Genomic DNA, 21,416 nt, shown 5'->3' on the forward strand with positions numbered 1-21,416 from the left:
ACAGTGTTAATGTATATGAAATCATAAATATTTATTACAGATTGCATTTTTAAAAATCATATACTAAATTTGACATGTTGACCTCAAAGTTATCCTTTCTGTAATTATCACCCTTTGACCTTTGTTTTCATTCTCTCTTCTAAAATGCTTCAATAACACCTTCTCTCTTCTCTTTTCCTTTTTGGCATTGCTATCTCTTACTCCCTTTCCCTTCCAATTCCCACTCTTGATTTAAAAATAACAACGACCTTTGCAACCAATAACCAAAGTCAAGAACGAGTCTACACATTGGCCAAGTCCAAACATGCACATCTCATTCTGCCCCTCCCCTCTGTAATCCCTGTCAGGAGGTTGGGTAGCATGCTTCATCCCTCACTGGCCCTCTGGAGTCTTGCTCAGCCATTGCTTGCATTGTTCTTAAGTTTGGATACCTTTCCTGGACCTCTGTTGATTTTTTGCGGAAATGAGGAACTATAGATGTGGAATTTTGCATATGCTATCAGACTGCATTGATGTGTGGGTTGGTTATTTGTTTTTGTTTTTTCCTTTTTTTTATTCTTTGTTTCAGGAGATGCCTGGGTGATGGAGGGCTAAAGGATATATTTAGAAGCAAAGGTGATATAAAAGTAAAACATATAAATACTATCTTAAATACAGCTACAAAAAGCAAAAAAAAAAAAGACATGGGCACCTTATTTGTTTTCTTGATTTGTTTTCTTTGCATGCCTTTTGATACTAAATGTTCTGATTCTTTAGTGGGTAGCAGAAGTTAGTACAGACACTGATATTATGTTGCACCAGAACAGCAATCTTGCTACCTATGTAGATAACACCTGGACATCAAAAGATTCTGATGAAAACACCGAGTTCTATTCCTGAGACAGGAAGCTTAGAGGACACACAGATAAGACGGCTGCAGTGTCTTGCTCCACAAATAAAGGTTTGAATTACAGTGAATCAAAGAGACAGTTCCATTTTAGATGATCTCATTTCACATGAGAATATTCTTCGGCATTTTTGAAACCCCACTAAAATGAGAGGAAAGGTTTACCAATGTTGCTTACTTAGTGCCTGAGTTTGTGCTTATTGCGGCCTATTGGATGATTGTCTTACCTTTTCTCCCTTTTCTCAGCCCTTTAAACATTTTGGGTCTCACTAATGTACCAATCTAACATTGTGATGTGGGGAAAGGAAAAAGGTGAAATAAAATCTATTGACTTTGCTTCATGTAAACAGCTTTAAAACAAATAAACAACTGGGCAGTGGAGGAAATTAAACCTCATGGTTGAAATGAGTTTTTCTGATTAACTATGGGTTTCAGTTATCTGTTATTCTTTCCTGCTCTCATGACCAGAAATTTTAAAAAATGGCAATTGATGTTTGTTAAATTAATGTTTACAAATGGTTAAATGAGATCCTTACCCTTATCATCTTCTCATTTAACTAGTAGGCCCCAGAAGAATATTTCTTAGGTGTTTATGCTAACTGCCAGCGGGAAGAAAACCATTGCAATTATCCAGGGCTCGATTTTCATGTGAACAATCTTCAAACCTTTCTCAATCTTAAAACATAATTAAAAGAAAGGAATCAAAATGAGAAGAATCATGAATGGAGGACAGTTTTCATAAAAGACAACTATTTCAAAGTGAAATGGTGAGATTCAGAGCGGTTATTGAGAAATAGGGAGTAAAATGGAGAGAAAATTTGTACCAAGAATGGCCAGATTATAGAGAGAAACAAAGAAATGAAAAGAGCCTATTGGGGATCAGAGGACCCATGTTTGAATCCAAACCCTGCCAATCAACCTGGATGACCTTGGGTAAGTCATTCTTTGGGCTTTGATTTCCATATTTGTCACATGAAAGAATTAGATTAGATGGCCTCTGCAGTACTTTCCACGTTTACATCACTGATACTAGGTGCAGTGAAACAGACATTTTAAGTCCAGTTTTCTCCACTGGATTGAGGTTTACTCCTTTCGATTACAAAATGCAGAGGGTCAATGAAGGGGCAAGGCTGTGTGGTAGTGGTAGTGTAGTGAATGGAGTACTTAACCTTGAGTCAAGAAAGTTCAAGTGGGTTTAAATCTCCCCTGACCCTTTTTAGCTGAGTAACTCGGGCAAGTCACTCAATTGCTGTGCGCCTCAGGCAACTTACTAGGTTTTTCCTGTCAGTGAGCTCAGAGGGATGTCTACCCCAAGATGTGAAGACTTTCCAGGGAGGAATGGGGGACGAGAACAGTTTGATCCAGTGACCATGAAGGCGGCTGAAGCAGCTGTTGTGGAATGCCGAGAGCTTGGTCAGACATCAGGGATGCCAAGGTCATCCACTGCATCATGGAACTGCAGCCAGTTGTCTTGACTTTTGTCCTGCCACTGGACTTTGATGACTCTGGAAGAGAGAGTGAGGCTGATGACTTGGTGTAATGGCCTCACTTAAATGCAATTCATGCAGAAGTCAAGACATCACCCCATGATGTCGTTGGGCCTCTTCAAAAACGAAGGACAAACAACAAGGATTTTCCTGTTCTTTTATATATGGGTTGATTTAACCCGAAATTTATGGCCTAATCCAGTGGCTTTTTTTTTTTAACCATGGTTTTAGCGGGAGTTACTGGCCATACATAGTTTGGACTTCAGTTAAAGCATTAGTTAGAGGAAAGTTCATCATTCATTTAGTTTACCTGTTTGTGTACACTCCACCCCAATGGCCCTTTCCTTTTATTGGTCAGCTTTTCCCAGAGTCTCCATTTTAAGGAACATTATGCCCAGTTCAGCCATGTCTTCATTATTCCTGGCTCTCTCGACTTTGTTTTGATGTAGGTTAGTTTGTTACATTTCTAATGGTGACTTTTGCACATGAAGTGTTATCAAAGATTTTCAAGAGAAACATAACTGGAAAAGGGGTGGGCCAGTCCTGTAAAGAAAGAGACAGATAACAGATGGAAAAGCCCAGTGCTGCATTGATTGATGTTTATGACATTTTAAAAGACTTAGTGGAAATGTATTGGCTAAATCTTCAACAAAAGACATATAGAAGTACATGGACAAAAATCATATAGGATAAGGAAGCTTGGAGGGGTGGCCATTTGTACTGGTAGAATGAGTATCTACATCCATGATGCCAACAATTCACCTATATGCCAAATCAGAATTTGAAAAGGAAGATAATGTATAAACAGCCCACCAAAGGGAGACTTGTTCAAATGAAGGAGTCAAATAGGTTAACTGCAAGTCACTTGACCTCTGGCCTCAGTTTCCTTATCTGCAATATTAGGGGGTTTATTCAATGATGCTCTGAAGTCCCTTCCAGCTCTGAATCCATGATCTCATGATCCCAATACCTCATTTGATATCTCTCTGAGCCAGATCTCATTGACAAACCTACACTTTCCCCTCCTTTCCACTTTCATAAACTCGCTATTTTCAGATTATAATTCCATCGGGATTGCATGAGTCCTTTGAGATATGTTTTGTATGTTCAGTGTTGCAAGGTCTTTTATTTGTTCTCTCATTCTTTTGTGCTGCCGACATTGGACATCAGCCTGCTGATAGGTGAAAAAGCCATGGTTTCCTTTTTGGAGCTGGACAGCAATTTAAGGGTAATTGGGAGCCCTTTGTAAAACTCTTCTTTACATTCCGGTAGAAATGTCAGGGGGCTTAAACAAGTTAGTATGCCTTTAAAAATATCAGCTTTTCTTATTCATGCTTGTGCACATCTTACTAAGAGATACACTTTTAACATGAAAATCATTTATTAAATTCTCATTAGTGGGATAAGGATTTCATTAAAACTTCATTAAAAAGAACAGGTTATTATCTTTATATTGGAGTCATGGAAATATGAAGTTAAAGATGATGTCTGATAATTTAATAACTAGAATTCTTTATAAGAGTCACTTAGAAATCCTGGTTTTCTGAGTCATATAAGGAAATTAGAAACTACGCATTAAAGTACAAAGATATATGAAGTAAAAATTGAGCTAACTCATTTTATTTTGCCCCTTCTTGCTACTTTGTGCATATTCCCAAACATCACTGGCCTGTTGGCCATTTTAAGAGTAAATCCTAGGAAATCTGTAGCTTCCTCCAATCTCTTTGATAGGTTTTTTTAAAAACTATTTCCTCTTTTTCAAATGTGTCTTCAGATAGCTGGAGATCCTTTCTACCTTCTCTTGTTCCACGTGTTTTATCAATGGGCTGTGTGTGAGGTGAAGAGAAAGGTTTATTTTCATTGGCAAATGGAAAAAAAAAGTGCATGTAGAGATGCATCCTGTAGAAGTGAGTCTGAAATGAGGGTCTACCTATTTCAGAATCATTCAGAATACAGCTCACTGAGAGAGTAGTGCTCAAAGTGGGCCTTAAGGAAAGTGAGGTGTAGTTCTTCAACATTCAGAGAATGTGAAGGGGGAGTGCATTATAGACTAAGGAGGATGACCTACACCAAAGTGGGAGACAGCAGGATGAGATAAGGAGACAGCTCCAATTCGGCTGAGGTGTGGAATGTGTGAAGAGACATAGTGTAAAATAAAACCTAAAAGGTTTTTTTGGAGCCAGCAAGGGGAGGAACCTTAAGTGTCAGCCTAAGGAGCTTGTTTTTAATTTCATAAATAATAATCACCAAAGCTTCTCGAGCAAGGCATTTATGGTGGTTGGCCCCTATGGTTTAGGAATACCAATCTGGCAGTCATGTGGAGAGGAGAGAGAGAAGAGGCAGGAATACTACTGCAGAATTAAGAGACCATTGCAATAATCCAGGTGAGGGCTTGGACAAGGGTAGTGGCTGTGTGAGTAAAGAGGAAGGGATGGAAGTGAGAGATGTTTGGAGTTAGAGTCAATTAGATTTGGCAACTAAAGGATTTTGGAGGCTGAGGGAGAGTGAAGTTGTGAATCTGGGTGATACCCTTGCCTTCTCCTGAGAAGATGCCCTCTTCTTTCTTTCATGAATCATAAACACAACCAGTTTGAAAAAGGAACTTGAGGAAAAACTAGAACTTAGGAGGGATAACTGGAATCTTCTAGCTGCAATCTTTCACTTAATCAACAAGCATTTTTCAGGGACTACCACATATTAGACACTCAAGAGCAAAGACAAGAATGGACCTTACACTCTTGCTTTTTGTGTTTCTCATATGACATGTCATTACATTACCTTATTTATAACACCCTCTCCTTCTGACCCCCAACTTCTTGAGAGCAGTGGCTGTCCCTTCTTCATCTATCTCTCTCCTAACCTCATACAATACTTTTCCAATACAGTAAGGAGCTATGATTTTATCACCACAGGTACTCTCTGCCCTAACCCCACTTGTAATCCTTTATAAGTTTGTGTAGACCACCTTTGAGAGTTGCTGGAGCTAATTTTTTTTCATTTTATGGTCAGTTTAGTCCACTGTGGTCATTCTGGTTTGACTTTGTGGTCACTCCTACCTAGATTGGTTCTTAGACACAGGTCATAATCAACCCAGTACTTAACTTTCCTGTAGCACTTGTCAAAGCTTCAGCTCCCTTGGCAGAGCCTTGAAGAATTCAAATTCACTTCCACTTCATGATGAGACATAAGAGGAAGACTTTAGTGTGGGAGACATGATAGACACAATCAGACAATGAACTTGCACTGTCTGGGCAGCTAAATTGAGAGAGTATTTCGTAGGTGCTTATTATGCCCTGGTCAGTGCACTAGGCATGGAGACTTAGAAGCAAACATGAAATAGTCTGCCCTTGATGAATACCTTACATTTCGTGGCTTGTCAGGGGAGACTACATGAACATGAATAAATATATACAGAACAAATGCAAAAGGAATATAAGGCATTAAGTGACCAAAAAAATATTGAATTGGGTGCTCTGTTCTATTAATTTTAGGAGCTTTTATTATTTTGGATTCTGCTATAGCTCCAATTTCTCCAAATGATGGATATATGAACTGCAGGAACTGTCATGTGTTGGCTCCTCAGATCCTGGATTTCAGGAAACTTTGTTGGATGCTGGTGAATAAGGACAATCAGTTTGTAAACTTCTTGAGGGCAAGAACTAGCTTTTATCCTCAGGGCCCAGTATAATACTAGGTGCTTAATAAATGTTTATTGAATGAATAAATATTTTAAAATTATAGATGGGTTAGGGTTAAGTTGCTTTGAGGTTGTGCTGTATCGTGATTACATGTACTGTATTATATTTGCTTTCAAAGATGACACGGTGGTCTTAGATTCCAGAAGACCTAAGTTCAAATTCTGCTTCAGACTTGCTGTGTGACACTGGGCAAGACAGTTAACTTTTTCTAGACCTTAGTTTTCCTGATCTGTAAAAAGAGAGGGTTGAACTCTGGTCTCTTAGGTCCCTTTCAGGTCTAAATCTATGATCCTGTGAACCTTTCATTACTGTATCTTTTTTTTTGTGGTGAGACAATCTGGGTTAAGTGACTTGCCTAGGGTCATACAGCTAGTAAGTATCGTGTCTGAGGTGGGATTTGAACTTAGGTCTTTCTGACTCCATTGCCAGTGCTCTATCTACTGTGCCACCTGGCTGTCCTGCTACTATATCATATTAATACAAACAATATGCCTTATACCTGAGGTTTCTTTGAAAGAAAAAATATATGGTGCATAAGTTATTATTCTAAATATTATTATAATATCATAATATTAAAAAAATATTGTTAAGTTATTTTTACTATTATAAATACCCAAATCAACCATAAAAAACATATGAAGGACATTGTGGCATCCAGAGAAAGAATTGATAATAGGAATATGTAATAGAATAATTTTACGTGTGTGTGTGTGTGTGTGTGTGTGTTTATGTTTCTAATGATAACCATCTCTGGTGGGGGGAGGATAGAAAAAATTTACATGATAATTTTGTTGTAAATTATTTGAAAGAAATAGCAAGTTGTACACAGGTTTGCAGTTTCACATACAATCATCTTTTTGTTGTACTATGTTATGAAAATGCTTGTTTTATTCCATAAATAGGTACTAATGTAAAAAAAAGAGCAAAATATATGTATACATGAGTACATACATATACAAGTATGTACACATGTGTATGTGTGTATATATATGTGTGTGTGTGTGTGATTATTTGGAAAATAATACTTAGTATAGGTTGCACTCAGCTTTTAGAAAATCCAGATTTGAGAAAATGTGTGTTTTATGTTTGAACCAATACAATATTTTCATCTATTCTAAAAAGTCTGTGTTGTAATGTAAGGAGAATGTAATAACAAATATTTAATATGTTGTAGTAAGCCTGTAACTTCTATGAAGTTGAACTATCTTAACTTGAAATAGTTCATAGAACTGGTTTTCCAAAATTCTGATAAAGGATAAGTTGATTTGGAACGCTTGTCTCTTCTTTCAGGTGATATGAATTTGGAAACCCTTGGATTTTCCAGCTTAGACTTCATGAAGCTTAGCAGCCTATATTACCATCTGCCTCATCTAAGGGCTTATGAAAACAGTATTTACCCAAATATAATCTTTGGGAAAAATAAAACAGGAGGTGAGGCATACACTTTAATTTAGAAAATAAATTGCATCTGTGTTAAACTAAGGGGATTGAGAGTGGGCTACTGCAAGCTACTTGGGGATAACGATTCATTTAGAAGCAAACCTGTGCTGGTCAGTGTCAGTGGAAGCCTTCAGGCAATGGCCAGATGGTTGCTTGTCTAGGATATTGTAGAGGAGAGTCTTTGAGGTGCAAGTTGGACAGGATGAGGGGTGGGGAACCTGTGGCCTCTGGACTAGATGGTCTCTGAGAGTTCTTTTCAGAGATTCCATAATTGATCATTTTCTTACTTTGAGTGCCAGCCTGTTATTTAGCAACATGGGAGCTTAGTCAAGTGTAGCTCCCTTGGAGCAGCAGAAAAAACCCTGGCCCTGGAGTCAGAGGACCAGGGTTCAAATCCCCTTCCAGCTATAAATTCTAAACCTGTGATCCTAAGACCTGAACATGAGCATATCTAAAGAATTGAAGGAAGAAAGCCTGGGACTAAATGTTGCAAACTGTACATGAAAATATGACATGCTGATGGACATAAGTATATTAAATAGTCCAGAAATGGGTGTAGCATGGTTTACGTTGCTGACATAACATGACACAAAATGAGTCCTTTCCCATTTACTAATATAGTTGTTCCCTTCCTTTTTCATATATTATTTTGTCACATCAAAAGAAAAGTCTTGTGGCTAAAAAAAAAAGTTTATTACTTGAAATGATACAGCTCCATCCTCTTGTGTTTGCAGTCTCTGTGGTGATGGGTGTTCCCACCATAAAAAGAGAAAAAGAAAGTTACCTGATACGAACGCTGACTTCTCTCTTCTTCCAAATGTCCAAATTAGAGGAAGAGGACTGTCTTGTGATTGTCTTTGTAGCTGAGGTGAGTGTGAAAAAGTAGCCATGTGAAGGAAAATAAAACACATCCTCACACCTCAAAACAAAAGTTTTGGTTGGCATTTATTAAGATTTCATCCCCTAGTTCTCCATTAGAATTCGTCTTGGGAAGCCTGAACTTGGGGGAGGAACATATTGGCAGATTCTCACATCTGATAAGTTGCAAACTAACAGGTTTTAAGTGTATTGCGGGGGGAAATGTACAATGTTTCCTCTTTAGAAATTTTAGCTCAAAAATGAATATTCCAATCTGCCAATTAACTTATTTATATACAAAATTTCTTTGTAAAGGAATACAGCAGTAATAATCAAATTCCCTCTTCCTATAGTTTGTTAGTAGGATTATGATTGGTTTCATACTCTCCCTCTGGCAATCAAAATACTAGACACAGGTGTTTTAGAAGTCCTGCAGCTCACCTCCCACCAATCATTCTGTCAGCTAATCAATCAGCAAACATCTATTAAGTGATTGCTGGGTGCCAGACACCTCACTAGGACCTTGGGGATATAAAGACAAAGTGACAACTGTCTCTGCTCTCCAGGTGCTTATTATATTCTTGTGAAGGAGACAAGAAATATGTTTGTGTGTATGTCTGTGTTTCTATATCTACATGTGTATATATGTGTGTGTGTATATGTATAAATGCACACACACACAAACACACACATATATGAGATACCTTAAAAGGTGGGTAGTTGCCCTCTTCTGTTACAATTTAAAGTTTGTTTTTAATAATTCCATACTGAATTAATAAATAGACATGAGGCCATAAATATTACTCCAGATCTTCTTCCCTATTATTTTTTTTTAGAGGATTATTGACACTCTGTTTTACCTCTTGTTCTGTATAATATACTGTTGTATAGCTTTATTCAGGCATTTTTCTTTCTGCCCCTACACTTTAGCTTAAAAAATCTCTTGTCAAACATGCTGCTGCTTTTGCCCAACATGGTCCATCTCTTGCCAGGAGCTCCTTGTTCTGCTACCATAAGCCATTTCAGTGCATAGCCAGCTGCTCATCTCCCATACCCCCTGTTCTTTCAGTGTATGACCTTCAGCTGGAAGACAAAATAAAAACATCACCCATGCTCCCAGCCAGAATTTCATAGTCCCTGGAAAGACATCTCAGAGATCTTCTGGCTATTCCCTGTGTACCTTTGTGGATTAGCTTCAATAACAGGATTCTTCTTACCAGCTAGTACCCCTGAGTCCCTCCTGTTGTATTGTGGGGACATGAGCTGGTGCTGTTCAGTCACTCAACAAGCATTTATTGAACCTCTGCTATGTTCTAGGTACTGTGCTAGGTGCTGGGGATACAAAGTCAAGATTAAAATTAGGTTCTTGGTCTCATGGGGTCTCCATCCAGCTCAGGGAAAGCATATGAGTACATACAAAATAAATACAAGGCAATTTCATGTAGGTGTTTCTGCTTTGTTTGGAAGGAGGCTTAGGATTCTCAGAAGTAGGAGTGCACTAGAGGTAGTACATTCCAGACATAGGGGACAGCCACTGAAAATGCAAGGAAAAAAGTAGATAGGACATTGTATATAAGAAAGAGCAAGAAGGCTAGTTCGAACTGTAGTGTGAATGAAGGGGAGTCAAGTATAATAAGCCTAGGAAAACAGGTCAGATCCAGATTGCAGAGGACTTTAACTCCCAAACAGAGGAATTTGATACTAGGGGTAGTAGGGAGCAGCTGATGCTTATTGAATGAGGGAGTAGAGTGGTCAGAACTATGCTTTAGGAAAATCACTTTGGCAAATGTGTGTATGGTGGATTTGAGACAGGAGAGGCAGGGGACTTAATTAGTCCCTAATTTGAATTAATAAGTCTGTAACTGGGAAGGCTGTTGGATTTGTCCAAGTGAGAGGTGATGAGTGCCTGACCTAGGATGGTGGCTGTGTTAGTGGAGAATGTGACAGAAACAGAATTGACAGAAAATTAAAAATAAATAATTTTTTTAAAGAACAAAACAAAGAAAAAGAAATGGAATTGACAAGACTCGACAAATGATTGGATGTGTAGGATGAAGGGTAATAATGGGTTGAGGATTGTTCTAAGGTGGCAAAAGTAAGTGCCCAGAGGGGTGTTGGTGCTTTTGACATTCTGAAGGGGGGGGGCGCAGGCTTTCAGAAACAGATAATGAGTCCAGTTTGTGTATGTATATTGGGTTTGAGATGCTATCTGACATATGGTCCAAGAAGTTGGTGATTTGGGACTGGAACTAGGGAGAAGGAGCAGGGTTGGCTAAGAGATATAAAGATATATAGATTGTGCAGTTCATTGTGCTAGGACCTAAGTTGCTGGGAACACATAAAGAAAGTCCCTGAGGAGGTTATATTATAATTGAGGGAGCCGAACAACTGGGCTGAAAAGCTGGGTGGGGAATGGATCCAGACAATAGTCTGGAGAATGAAGGGCTGAGCCAGGTTTGAAGTGAGCCTGATTGGTGTGGCTACTTCCTCAGATGGAGGTTCCAAGGAGGAAGGACCTCCCCAAGGAGGCCATGAAGGTGGAGTCATTGCCAGGGTGTCCCAGGCCACTGGGACAAAAGTGAAGTGTTTGATGTGTAAATTTGTGAGTCTTCTGCAAGGAGTGGGGCAGCTAGAGGGAGTGGAGAGGGAAAAAAACCCTGGACAGTTTTAGGATACACCAGAGTTAGGGGGAGGATCTTCAATTTCTTCAGAAGAGCCAGATGTAACAACTCACCACCCAAGTGATGGGAAAAGCTGCCTACACTTAATGCTTCTCAGCCTCACTACCTACTCTCTTAATTCCTTGCCATTTGGCTTCTTTCCCCAGTATGCTGCTGAAATCATTCTCTCAGATGTTGCCAATGATCTCATCACCAAATTCAGTGGCCTTTTCAGCCTGCTTCCTCCTTGATTTCTGTCCCATTTCATTACAACTGTTTTGGAGATTTAAAGGAGGTTTCACAAAAGAACCAGATGGGATCAATGAATAATATTTAAAGTACTAAGCCTTTATTCTAGTCTGCTTTAAACCACATGAAAGAAAGTTCAGTTTAACTAGAGACCCTGGGGGTTGGGAACACAGGTGCAGACACAACAAGGAAAATATATAACTCAGGTAGTCACCAAAACTTTCAAACCAAGGCAGCAAAGGGATCCAAGCAGAGGACTCCAGCCAGGGCTATTTGATGATGCATGCAAAAAGGCCACAGGTTTTTCAGGGATGTGGTAAATCCTCATTCAGGCACATTTTATTATTTTCCCATCTTTGATAGCACAGGCAGGGAGATGCCAGAGATTGATCAGTAAGATTTATAAGCACGGGGCATAGAAGTTCCCAGGTATGGAAGACTGAATGGCTGGGTGAGGGGGAGGGACACAAAATAACAGTCAGGGTGTATCCTGAAAAGGATTGCTGCAAGAGAGACTCAGTGTGGCCCAAAAAAGGCATAATCTTTGGGCCAGCACAGCCATTCTGTACCTTTTGATAACTTAACCTGCCTTCTTCTGGGTACTCTTTGCCTTTAGAGACATCAGGTTTAACTGATTTCCCCTCCTCTGACTCTAATTACACATCTGTCTTCCCGTCTGAATCTTTATCATTCTCTTAGGTATATAAGGTAGGTCTTCACAAGGGTTCAGCTTCCCATCACCTCCTTCCACAGAAAGATCATTCACTCTCACAGCTTCTACTGTCTTCTCCAAGTTTTTGAGTGTCCCAAATCAACCTCCATCTCTGACCTCCTGAGTTCCAAACCCACATCTTTCCCTGCTTTTCCCATCAGCACCTCAAACTTTAGCATGACTCTACCCATGCTTATGGTCTCTTCCTTTTCCCTGAGCATCAGAGTCAGAGGCGCTTAGGATGCAGCCAGGCTTCCATGTTTGAAACCAGGGCTCTGTTTGGTGTGCCCTCTCTCCTTCAGATTCTCTTATTGAATGAATTACCAACTCCTGCCGATTTGACCTCTGCAATAGCCCCTGCATTATCAGGCCTCCTTTCCCATTGCTGCTACTGTTTTACAGCATTTCTGAAAGTACTTGTTGACCCTGTTCTTTTTTTTAAAATTAATTAATTATTTTTTAGTTTTCACCATTCATTTTTATAAGATTTTGAAGTTCTAAACTCCCCCTTTCTTTCCACTTCCCTTTCCCCAAGACAGCATGCAATCTGATATAGGCTATACATATATGATCATATTAAACATATTTCCACATTACTCATGTTGTGGAAGAAGAATCAGAACAAAAGGGAAAAACCATGAGAAAGAAAAAAAAACCCAACAACAAAAGAGAAAATCGTATGCCTCCATCTGCATTCAGACTCCATCGTTCTTTCTCTGGATGTGGATAGCATTTTCCATCATGAGTCTTTTGGAATTTTCTTAGACCATTGAGGTCTAACACAAAGGTGTTAGACTGACTACCAAACTGAAGGTATACAGAGTCATAGTGCTGACCTCATTACTGTATGCCTGTGAAACATGAACAGTATACCCAGTGCCATGTCAGGAAACTGAAACGCTTCCATTTGAATTGTCTTAGGAAGATTCTGAAGATTACCTGCCAGGATAACAGACACTGAGGTCCTTTCTCAAACTAAACTGCCAAGCATTCATACTCTACTTCAGAGAGAGCAACTCTGATGCAAAATGTACGCTTGCCAAAAAGATTATTGTATGAAGAGCTCACACAGGGGAAGTGTTCACATGGTGGCCAGAAGAAGCAACTCAAGGACACTCTCAAGGTCTCTCTTAAGAACTTTGGAATTGATTGTGTGACATGGGGGACACTGGCACAGGACTGCTTGGAAGGTGCTGTGCGCTCTGTGAACAAAGCAGAATTGAAACAGCTCAAAGGAAACACAGGATGTGCACATTTGGAGAATCTGCCCCAAATGCTCACATGGACTATTTGTGCCTGACCTGTTGTAGAACGTTCCAAGCTTGTATTGGTCTGATCAGCCATAGTGGGACACACTGAAACTTTGCTCTAGCTTAGTTATGTCATTTTGGTCCTCTCTGAGAACAAAGGACAACCACCAATAATGGGTGTAATAATATCTGCCTCTTGGTTGCTGGAAGCTACAAAATGCTATGCATATATCAGCTATTATTATTCAGAGAGGGATCAGTGGAGTAGGAGAAAGAATACTGGACTTGGTGCCTTCTGGACTGTCACTTAACTTCCCTGAATTCAGTTTCTTCATGTGTAAAATGGGGATCATAGTACTTATTGCACCTTCTTTATTATTTGGCACCAGTGAAATAATATATGTAAAGTGCTTTGCAAAGCTTAAAGCCTTATAAGTGAAGCAACTACTTGTATTACTACTTTAATTGCTGCTATAGATTAGTTTATTTACTAATGTGTAGTCACTTGAATTTTATCATAGCATTAAATATTTAATGTAGAATTTGGCTTCCTCTTCTTCATTCCTAGCTCTAGTTCTCCTTTTTTTGCTTTGTTAATAACATTTTATGCATTGAAATTACAATTTTAAAAATAATTTATTCTAAATTGGGTGAGGAATGACATGAATCCTAACTATGTACCTATCTACCACTTTAAATTCTAGCATTTAAATTCAGGCTAACAACTGAATTTTCCATACTGAAATTAATCATTTAATGACTCCCTCTGGAAGTCTCTTGTGATAATCTCTAACCTGTATGTTCCCTGGTCTGCTAAGCCTGAACTAAATTCCCAAGTTTTAAGTAGCCCCAGGCAAAGCAGACTCTACTAGGGTTGATTTGTTCACTCATTATTATTCAAGGAAAACCAATATAGCCAGAAAACCTTTTCTCATGATTAACTGAAGTGGTGGTTCAAAGTAAAAATATCCATAATGATTTTTTTGTTTTCAAAAGATTAACATGCCAGACATTTTATATTTAAATATATATTGTCAACTGTAGGTCATCACCCTACAAGTCCATATGTGTATTTCAAAGATGCTGTCCCTGCTCAAAACACCTTGAGAACTGCTTTTCTGTATTTCCTTCAGCATCTTAAGCTTCTTTTAAATTTTCATCCAATCCTAGAGTTTCAGAGTTGCAAGGGACGCCAAACGGGATACTTGGCCAAGAATATTCCTTTTAACATCTCCAATTATTGACCCTCCTGAGGTTTGAAGACATCCATTGGGCGAAAGTCACTGCCTTTTTTTTTTAGTAGTATTTTATTTTTTCCCCCATTTACCTGTCAAAAAAAATTTAGCATTAATTTTTATGATTGTGAGTTCTGAATTTTTCTCTCTCCTTCCTTTCCCTCCCCTCTTCTGAAAATGGTAGGCAGTTTGATATCGTTTATTGTACATGTGCTATCATGTAAAAAATATTTCCATAGTAGCCACAGTTGTGAAAGAAGAAACATTAAAAAGACATGAGAAAAAATAAAGTAAGGCAAAAAAATGCTTTGATCTGCATTCAGAGTACATTAATTCTTTATCTGGCTATGGATAGCATTTTCCTTTGTGAGTCATTTGTATTTGTCCTGGATCATTGTATTGCTGAGAAGAACTGAGTCATTCATAGTTCATCATCACACAGTCTGCATATGATATTTTTTCTGGTTCTGCTCATTTTACTTTGAATCAGTTCATGTAAATTTTTCCAGGTTTTTGTGAAATCTGCCTGTTCATCATTTCTTATAGCACAATAGTATTCCATTACATTCATATACCATAGCTTGTTCAGTCATTCCCCTATTGATGAGCATCCCTTCAATTTCCAATATTTTGCAACCATGAAAAGGGCTGCTATAAATATTTTTGCACATGTAAGTCCTTTTCTCTTTTTTATGATCTCTTGGTCACCACCTGTTCTTTTTTTTCTTTTTTTTTTAGGCAATTGGGGTTAAGTGACTTGCCCAGGGTCATACAGCTAGTAAGTGTCAAGTGTTTGGTCTGAGGCTGGATTTGAATTCAGGTCCTCCTGACTTCAGGGCCAGTGCTTTATCCACTGTGCCACCTAGCTGCCCTTGGTTACCACCTTTTCAATTGCTTTTCTAATCACAGATTCCTTGGGGTGGGAAGTAGCCTTACAGCTCAACTAGTTCTTTGCTTTCATTTTACAGTTGAAGTAAGCAGACCCTAATAAGGTTAAATGACTTGCCCAGAGTCACACAGGTATTAAATAGTAGTAGGATTTGAACCCGGGTCTGTTGATTGCAAATCTGGTATGCTTTCTGCTATACCACATTGTCTTATGTTGAGCGGAAATCTGTCTGCCTCTCCAGTACTCCTCCCTCTTCTCTATACTGTTAAGTAAAAAAAGTCTAGTCTGTCTTGCATATGACAACCCTTCAAATATCAGATAAGTTCTCTGGTGTTACCCTTTCCCCAAGTGGTCCCTTCTTCGCTTAGGCATTGGAAAATTCCTTGCACAGATTCTAATGTTACCTTCCAAAGATGTGTAGACAAAGTAGTCCCAACCGTGGTCTGACCAGGGCTGTCATCAACTACCTCCCTTGTTCTGGGTACTGTGTGAACTATACCTTTGTTAATGCATCCCACTCTTACTTTAGCCTTTTTGGCTACCACATTGCATTCTTGATATTGTTCCATTCTCCTTTATGGTAAATTGGCATCCTGGGAGGGTAGATTTGAGTTTTGAAAATAGCCAAATATTATTCAAAACCAGGTTTGTTGGCTAAGGTGAGTATCAAGCCAAGGCATTCTATTTCAGTCTGAAAATGAGACTATCAAGTCACAAGATTTAATTTTGAAAAATGTATCCTATTCATTCATCCATTTATTTATTTGTTTGCTTTATTTGTTTATGGTTGGTAAATGGGCTCTTTCAAGTTGGTAAATTAGTCCTTTCAAAAGAAATATTAGGTCCAAAAAGGTTTTGAGAAACAGCAGCAAAAATTGGGTAAAGGATATGGCCTTCCAATGGAGACTAATGAGGGACAGCACTTATTAGGTATATAGGTTTGGGAATGTTTATTTTAAAAACTGAGTTTCACAGCTTTCATTCAATCCGCAACTCCCATACCCACAAGAGGGGAGGATAGAAGTGGCTGCTACATTTAAACAGCAGATGTTAAGCCCACAATAAATATGAAAATTGTGGTGTTGAGAAGTGAAAATTCCAAGAAATGGGAAGATGCAACAACCTTTCATATTTAAGTTCTATCTGCAGTTGCTGAAAATGTGGACTTGCTCGAATAGTAAGACCCTTTTAATTTTAATGAACCCTTTGTTTCCTTGTTCATTAGGTTGATGAAGCTTATATTAAGGATCTTGCAAAAATGGTCCAAGAGAAGTAAGTATCCTATGCAAGTTATATATGTTATAAAGGGAATCACTTTTCCATTTTATCTTTATCCCTCCTCCTCACCCTTCACCTTTTTATTGCTTTCTGCTTTTTTCAAATATTTCTTCTGCTAATGATTTGGTCCTTATAGGCAAAATGAGCTGGGGTGGGTCTGATCCATGAGCAAGGGTGGATATACCTTGTGAGTAGTTCGGTCCATTTCTTTGCAGAGCCTTCTTGCATCTGAACCTCTGCATTTGCGCCTTTCCATTCATTCAGTTCAATGAGTATTTGAGAAGTATCTGAGGGAAAGGTTGGAGGATTGGCGAAGGCTTCCTATAGCAGACAGCACTTGATCTGATGGGGCCTTGAAAGACATCAGGGTTTCTAAAGGTGGATGTGAGGAGGGCAATGCATGGGGGTCAGCCCATGCAAAGGAAGAGAGTGGGAGATGGTGTATTGTGTTAAAGGAACTACAGGAGGTTGGCCAGTTTGACTGGGATGAAGAGCCTGTGAAGAGGAGTAATGTGAAATTAACTTGGAAACATAGCCCTGAAGCAAAATTGTGAAGGGTTTTCAATGCCAGAGGAGTTTGGGTCTTATCTCCTAGAGACAATAGGGAGCTACTGAAGATTCTTTACCTTTTTTTTTTTGTGAGGTAGTTGGGGTTAAGTGACTTGCCCAGGGTCACACAGGTAGTAAGTGTTATGTGTCTGAGGTCAGATTTGAACTCGGGTCCTCCTGACATCAGGGCCGCTACTCTATCCACTGTGCCACTTACCTGCCCCAATTTTTTTATGAAGGTTCTTAAAAGCAGGTGATGACATAGATCTGTAATTAAGGCCTATCACTTTGCTTTTATTTTCTTTCTCAGTCAATAAAAATCTGTTTTCTGTCTTCTCTCCTATTCCCACCCTACCACTACCATCTTAAAAAACAAAAATAAAACCCTACAACAAATATACATAGGCACCAGGAGGTGAATGCTTTGAGCAATCATTTCATGTGCTTTTACCAGAAGCAGTGATCATATTGGTTTGGTTATTATCCTCAGGGCAAGAGGCAGAAAGTAGAGGAAGGGGAGAGGAGGGAGGGGGCTGAACTCCAGTGTCTCACAGAATCAGAGCTGCAAAAGACCTAAGAGGCCATCTAGTCTAACTTAGACAAAGAAAAAGATCCTTTTCTAGCATACCCAAGAAGTGGTCACTTTGCCTTTTCTTGAAGCCCTTCAGTGAGGGGAAACCTACTACTTTTTGAAGTAGCTCATTCCAATTTTGTCAAGCTTTAATTGTCAGACAAATTATCATTAAAAAAAGTCAAGAAACTGACTGTTACAGCAGATGTTCAGATATTTAAAAGTTTCCCATCATATCTAAATCATGACATGGTGCCAAGCTTATGTCTGTTTTCCCAAATTTGTCTGTTTTCTCTTTCTGCCTGGGTAGTCTTTCATATTCTGATGACAATTTCACTCTTCCTGCTTGCATCTATCTTCATTCCCCCAAATGTTCTTCACCCTGCTTTCTCTGGTTGGTTCCTGGGTTTCCTCAAGAGTACATCTTAGTATGGAATTCTCTCCCATCCTCCATCCATCCACCTCCCCTCTCCCCAGCCCTTTACCTATTTCGTTTCCTATGAATTAGGTATTGCAGTCAAGGAATTCCATGAAATCTCAGAGATACCTGTAAGGTCACATTTGTCTCCCTGCATTTGAATCTGTAATTCATCTTTCTCATTACCCATACTTGGTCTATCAAATTAAATATCTGATGTTAATTTTGATTGCAAAGGAAATATAGGAAAATAATGTATAAAATTTTTCAGTAATGTTTTCTAAGTATCCTAAGGAACCTATGCTTCATTAATAAAACATCCTGAATTCATTTTCTAGCAATAATAGCTATCCTATTTAGTAGCTATCTTTTATATTCTCAGGTTACATAGCTTACAATGAAATCTTATTAATTTCTTAGGGAAATGGTCTGTGTTGAGGGAGAAGACCTGCTTTATGTTTGTTTGTTTGTTTCAGGAAATACACTATTCAGTATTGATCTACTATTTGTTTCTGTTTACAGATTCCCCCAAAAAGTGAATTCTGGAGTCTTAGAGATGATTTCTCCACCTGCCTTTTTTTATCCATCTTTTTTAGACATCAAGTTAATGTTTGGGGACTCAGAAAAAAGAGCGAGGTATGACAATCTGGACAACAGTGTGTTTAAGTTGATAGTGATTAATTTTGTGAAAAATGTATTAATAATGTTTAAGAATCTGCATCCAAGCTGTATATTCCAAATGTTGTCAATTTTTGGGTACATTTAATGAATTTCCCAAAAAAAGCCTGGATCCCGTGGGGAAGTCTTGGAGCTCTGAATCAGGAAAGCTGCATTTTATTTCTAAGGCGGCCACTCAATTAGCTGTGAAATTTTATGAAAGTCACTTAGCTCTCTGAGACAGTTTATTTAACCTTTCAAATGAGTACATAAATACCTTCCTCATCTAGGTGTTAAGAATCACTGGAGGCAATAAATATGAAAAGAACTTTCATAAATTAAAAGGTTTTTTTGACTTTGCATTATGTTACTGGAATATCATAAAGGAAGTAGTATTAAAATGCTACAATGTTGGTTCCTTCTCTGAGTATTTTTCTTTTTTTTTTGTTTGTTTGTTTGGTGTTTTTTGGTTGGGCAATGGGGGTTAAGTGACTTGCCCAGGGTCACACAGCTAGTAAGTGTTATGTGTCTGAGGCCAGATTTGAACTCAGGTTCTCCAGAATCCACTGCACCACCTAGCTGCCCCTCTGAGTATTTTTCTTGAGAGCAAGACTAGGCAGGACTACTCCCTGAAGCTTACAGTTCTGTTTGCCTTTGGTTTGAAAGTGCCTATAGTATGTCAGACAGCGGATGCTTGCTACAGGCTTGATGTATTTGCAGAATCCTAGAATCCCAAAGTTGGAGAGCTCCACAGAGGCCACCTCATCCACTCTTTCCCTCAACAAGAATGCTTTCTGGATCACACTGCATGATTGGTTGTCCAGCCTCTATTTTAAGGCCAGCAGTGAGAAGAGAATATACTTTTTCCCTCAGGTAGCCTATTCACTTTTTGACAGGCTTATTTGTTAGGAAGTTTTTTTTCTATTTGGAGCTAAAATCCTCCTCCTGACAATGTTCCACATGTTACTTCTATCACCAGCTGTCCTGTAGACCAGTGCAGAAAAAGGACCTGGGATTTAGAGTGGGATCGGATCTTTGAGGTTATCTAGAACAACCTTTTCAATTTTTAGATGAGGAAGCTGAGATGTTAAGTGATTTATTCAAGATCACATGGAAACAGGATTCAAACCCAGGTCTTCTGATGTAACACCCTTTCCACTGTAAAATACTGCCTTCCCAGGCTCATCACTTTTCAGTTTCACAGCCCTTCTAATATTTAAAGACACATCATATTCTCCCCCATATACCCACCCAGACATTAGATCTCCCCAGTTCCTTCTATGTGGCAAAACTTTGGAGCCTTTTATGATTCTGTCTACTCTCCTTTGGATCCTGCCAGCTAGCTGATCAACATCCTTCTCAAAATCTGGTGCCCAGAATTTAACACAACATATTCCAGATATGGTCTGACCAAAATGGAGTGCAGGGGGACTATTGTGTCTGTCTTTCTCATCACTGTATCCTCAGTCTCCCTAAGATTCTGTTAGCTACTTTGGCTTCCATATAACACGTATTTAGTTTGAAGTCCATCAATACTCTTAGATATTTTTTGGAAGAACTGCTTTCTGGTTATGTCTGCTCCATCTTGTACTAGTGAAGATTTTTTTAAAAATCCCAATATAAGATTATTACATTTATCTCTCAAATTTGATCATTGTCCAGATGTAGGCCAGGGGTCTAGGTACTGAACCCTTTTTGAATACTGATCCTTTCATCCCATATGTTAGCTGATCCTTCTAACTTTGGGCCACCTTTTGTCTAAGTCATTGATAAAACATCAACTGTGTAGTACAAGGATAAGGACAGATCCCCTGAGGAACACCATGAGACTTTCTTCAAAGTTGATATCAAGCAGTTATTGAAAAATCTTTATTGTTGTTGAGTTGTTTCAGTCATGTCCTACTCTCTGTGATCCTATTTGGGGTTTTCTTGGCAAAGATACTGGAGTGGTTTGACAGTTTTTTCTTCACTTCATTTTACAGATGAGGAATTGGGTCAAAGAAGCTTAAGTGACTTGCCAGGGTCACACAGCTACTAAATATCTGAAGCTGAATTTGAACTCAAGTCCTCCTGACTTCAGGGCTGGCACTCTAACCACTGTGCCAGCATCCTATCTGCCCAGTCTTTGGGTCTGACCATTCAGTCAGTATCATCTCCTCCTAACCATACTTTTGATTAGAAAACGTCTCCATCACAATGACAGCCAAGAGACTTTGTTAAATACTTTGCTAAAATGTAGGTGTAAACTATGTATACAACCTATACCTGATCTACTAGTCTATTTTCCTTGTCAGAAAAAAAAATCAAGTTAGTCTCCTGTGAAAACTGGCATGGTTTGTTCTTGATGAAGTCATGTTGACTTTTTGTAATTCCTGACTTCCTTTTTCAGTTATTCAATAACCATTCTTTTAATAATACATTTCAGAATTTTATCAAGAGCAGAAATCAAGCTCACTGGTATACAGTTTGCAGACTTTACTCTCCCCCCGCCCCATGCACTTTTTTATAAAATTAAAATATTTGCCCTTCTCCTCATGTGACATCTCTCCTGTTCTCTATGATGTTGAGTTTCAATTCCT

The 21,416-nt window shown here is 38.8% G+C and overlaps 1 protein-coding gene across 1 annotated transcript in view; it reads left to right on the forward strand.

Moving 5' to 3' along the window:
* The window catches only part of MGAT4D (MGAT4 family member D), a 116,775-nt gene that overhangs the window by 43,548 nt on the left and 51,811 nt on the right, over positions 1-21,416 (forward strand). Inside the window, exons 3-6 of the mRNA XM_020989857.2 lie at positions 7,362-7,502; positions 8,246-8,379; positions 16,590-16,636; positions 18,703-18,816. Coding sequence (XP_020845516.1) covers positions 7,362-7,502; positions 8,246-8,379; positions 16,590-16,636; positions 18,703-18,816 — 436 coding nt within the window. The remainder of the gene's footprint in view (positions 1-7,361; positions 7,503-8,245; positions 8,380-16,589; positions 16,637-18,702; positions 18,817-21,416) is intronic.

The sequence above is a fragment of the Phascolarctos cinereus genome, unplaced genomic scaffold (genome assembly GCF_003287225.1).
Source record: "Phascolarctos cinereus isolate Bilbo 61053 unplaced genomic scaffold, phaCin_HiC Scaffold_9;HRSCAF=440, whole genome shotgun sequence".
In the NCBI taxonomy this organism is placed as follows: Eukaryota; Metazoa; Chordata; class Mammalia; order Diprotodontia; family Phascolarctidae; genus Phascolarctos; species Phascolarctos cinereus.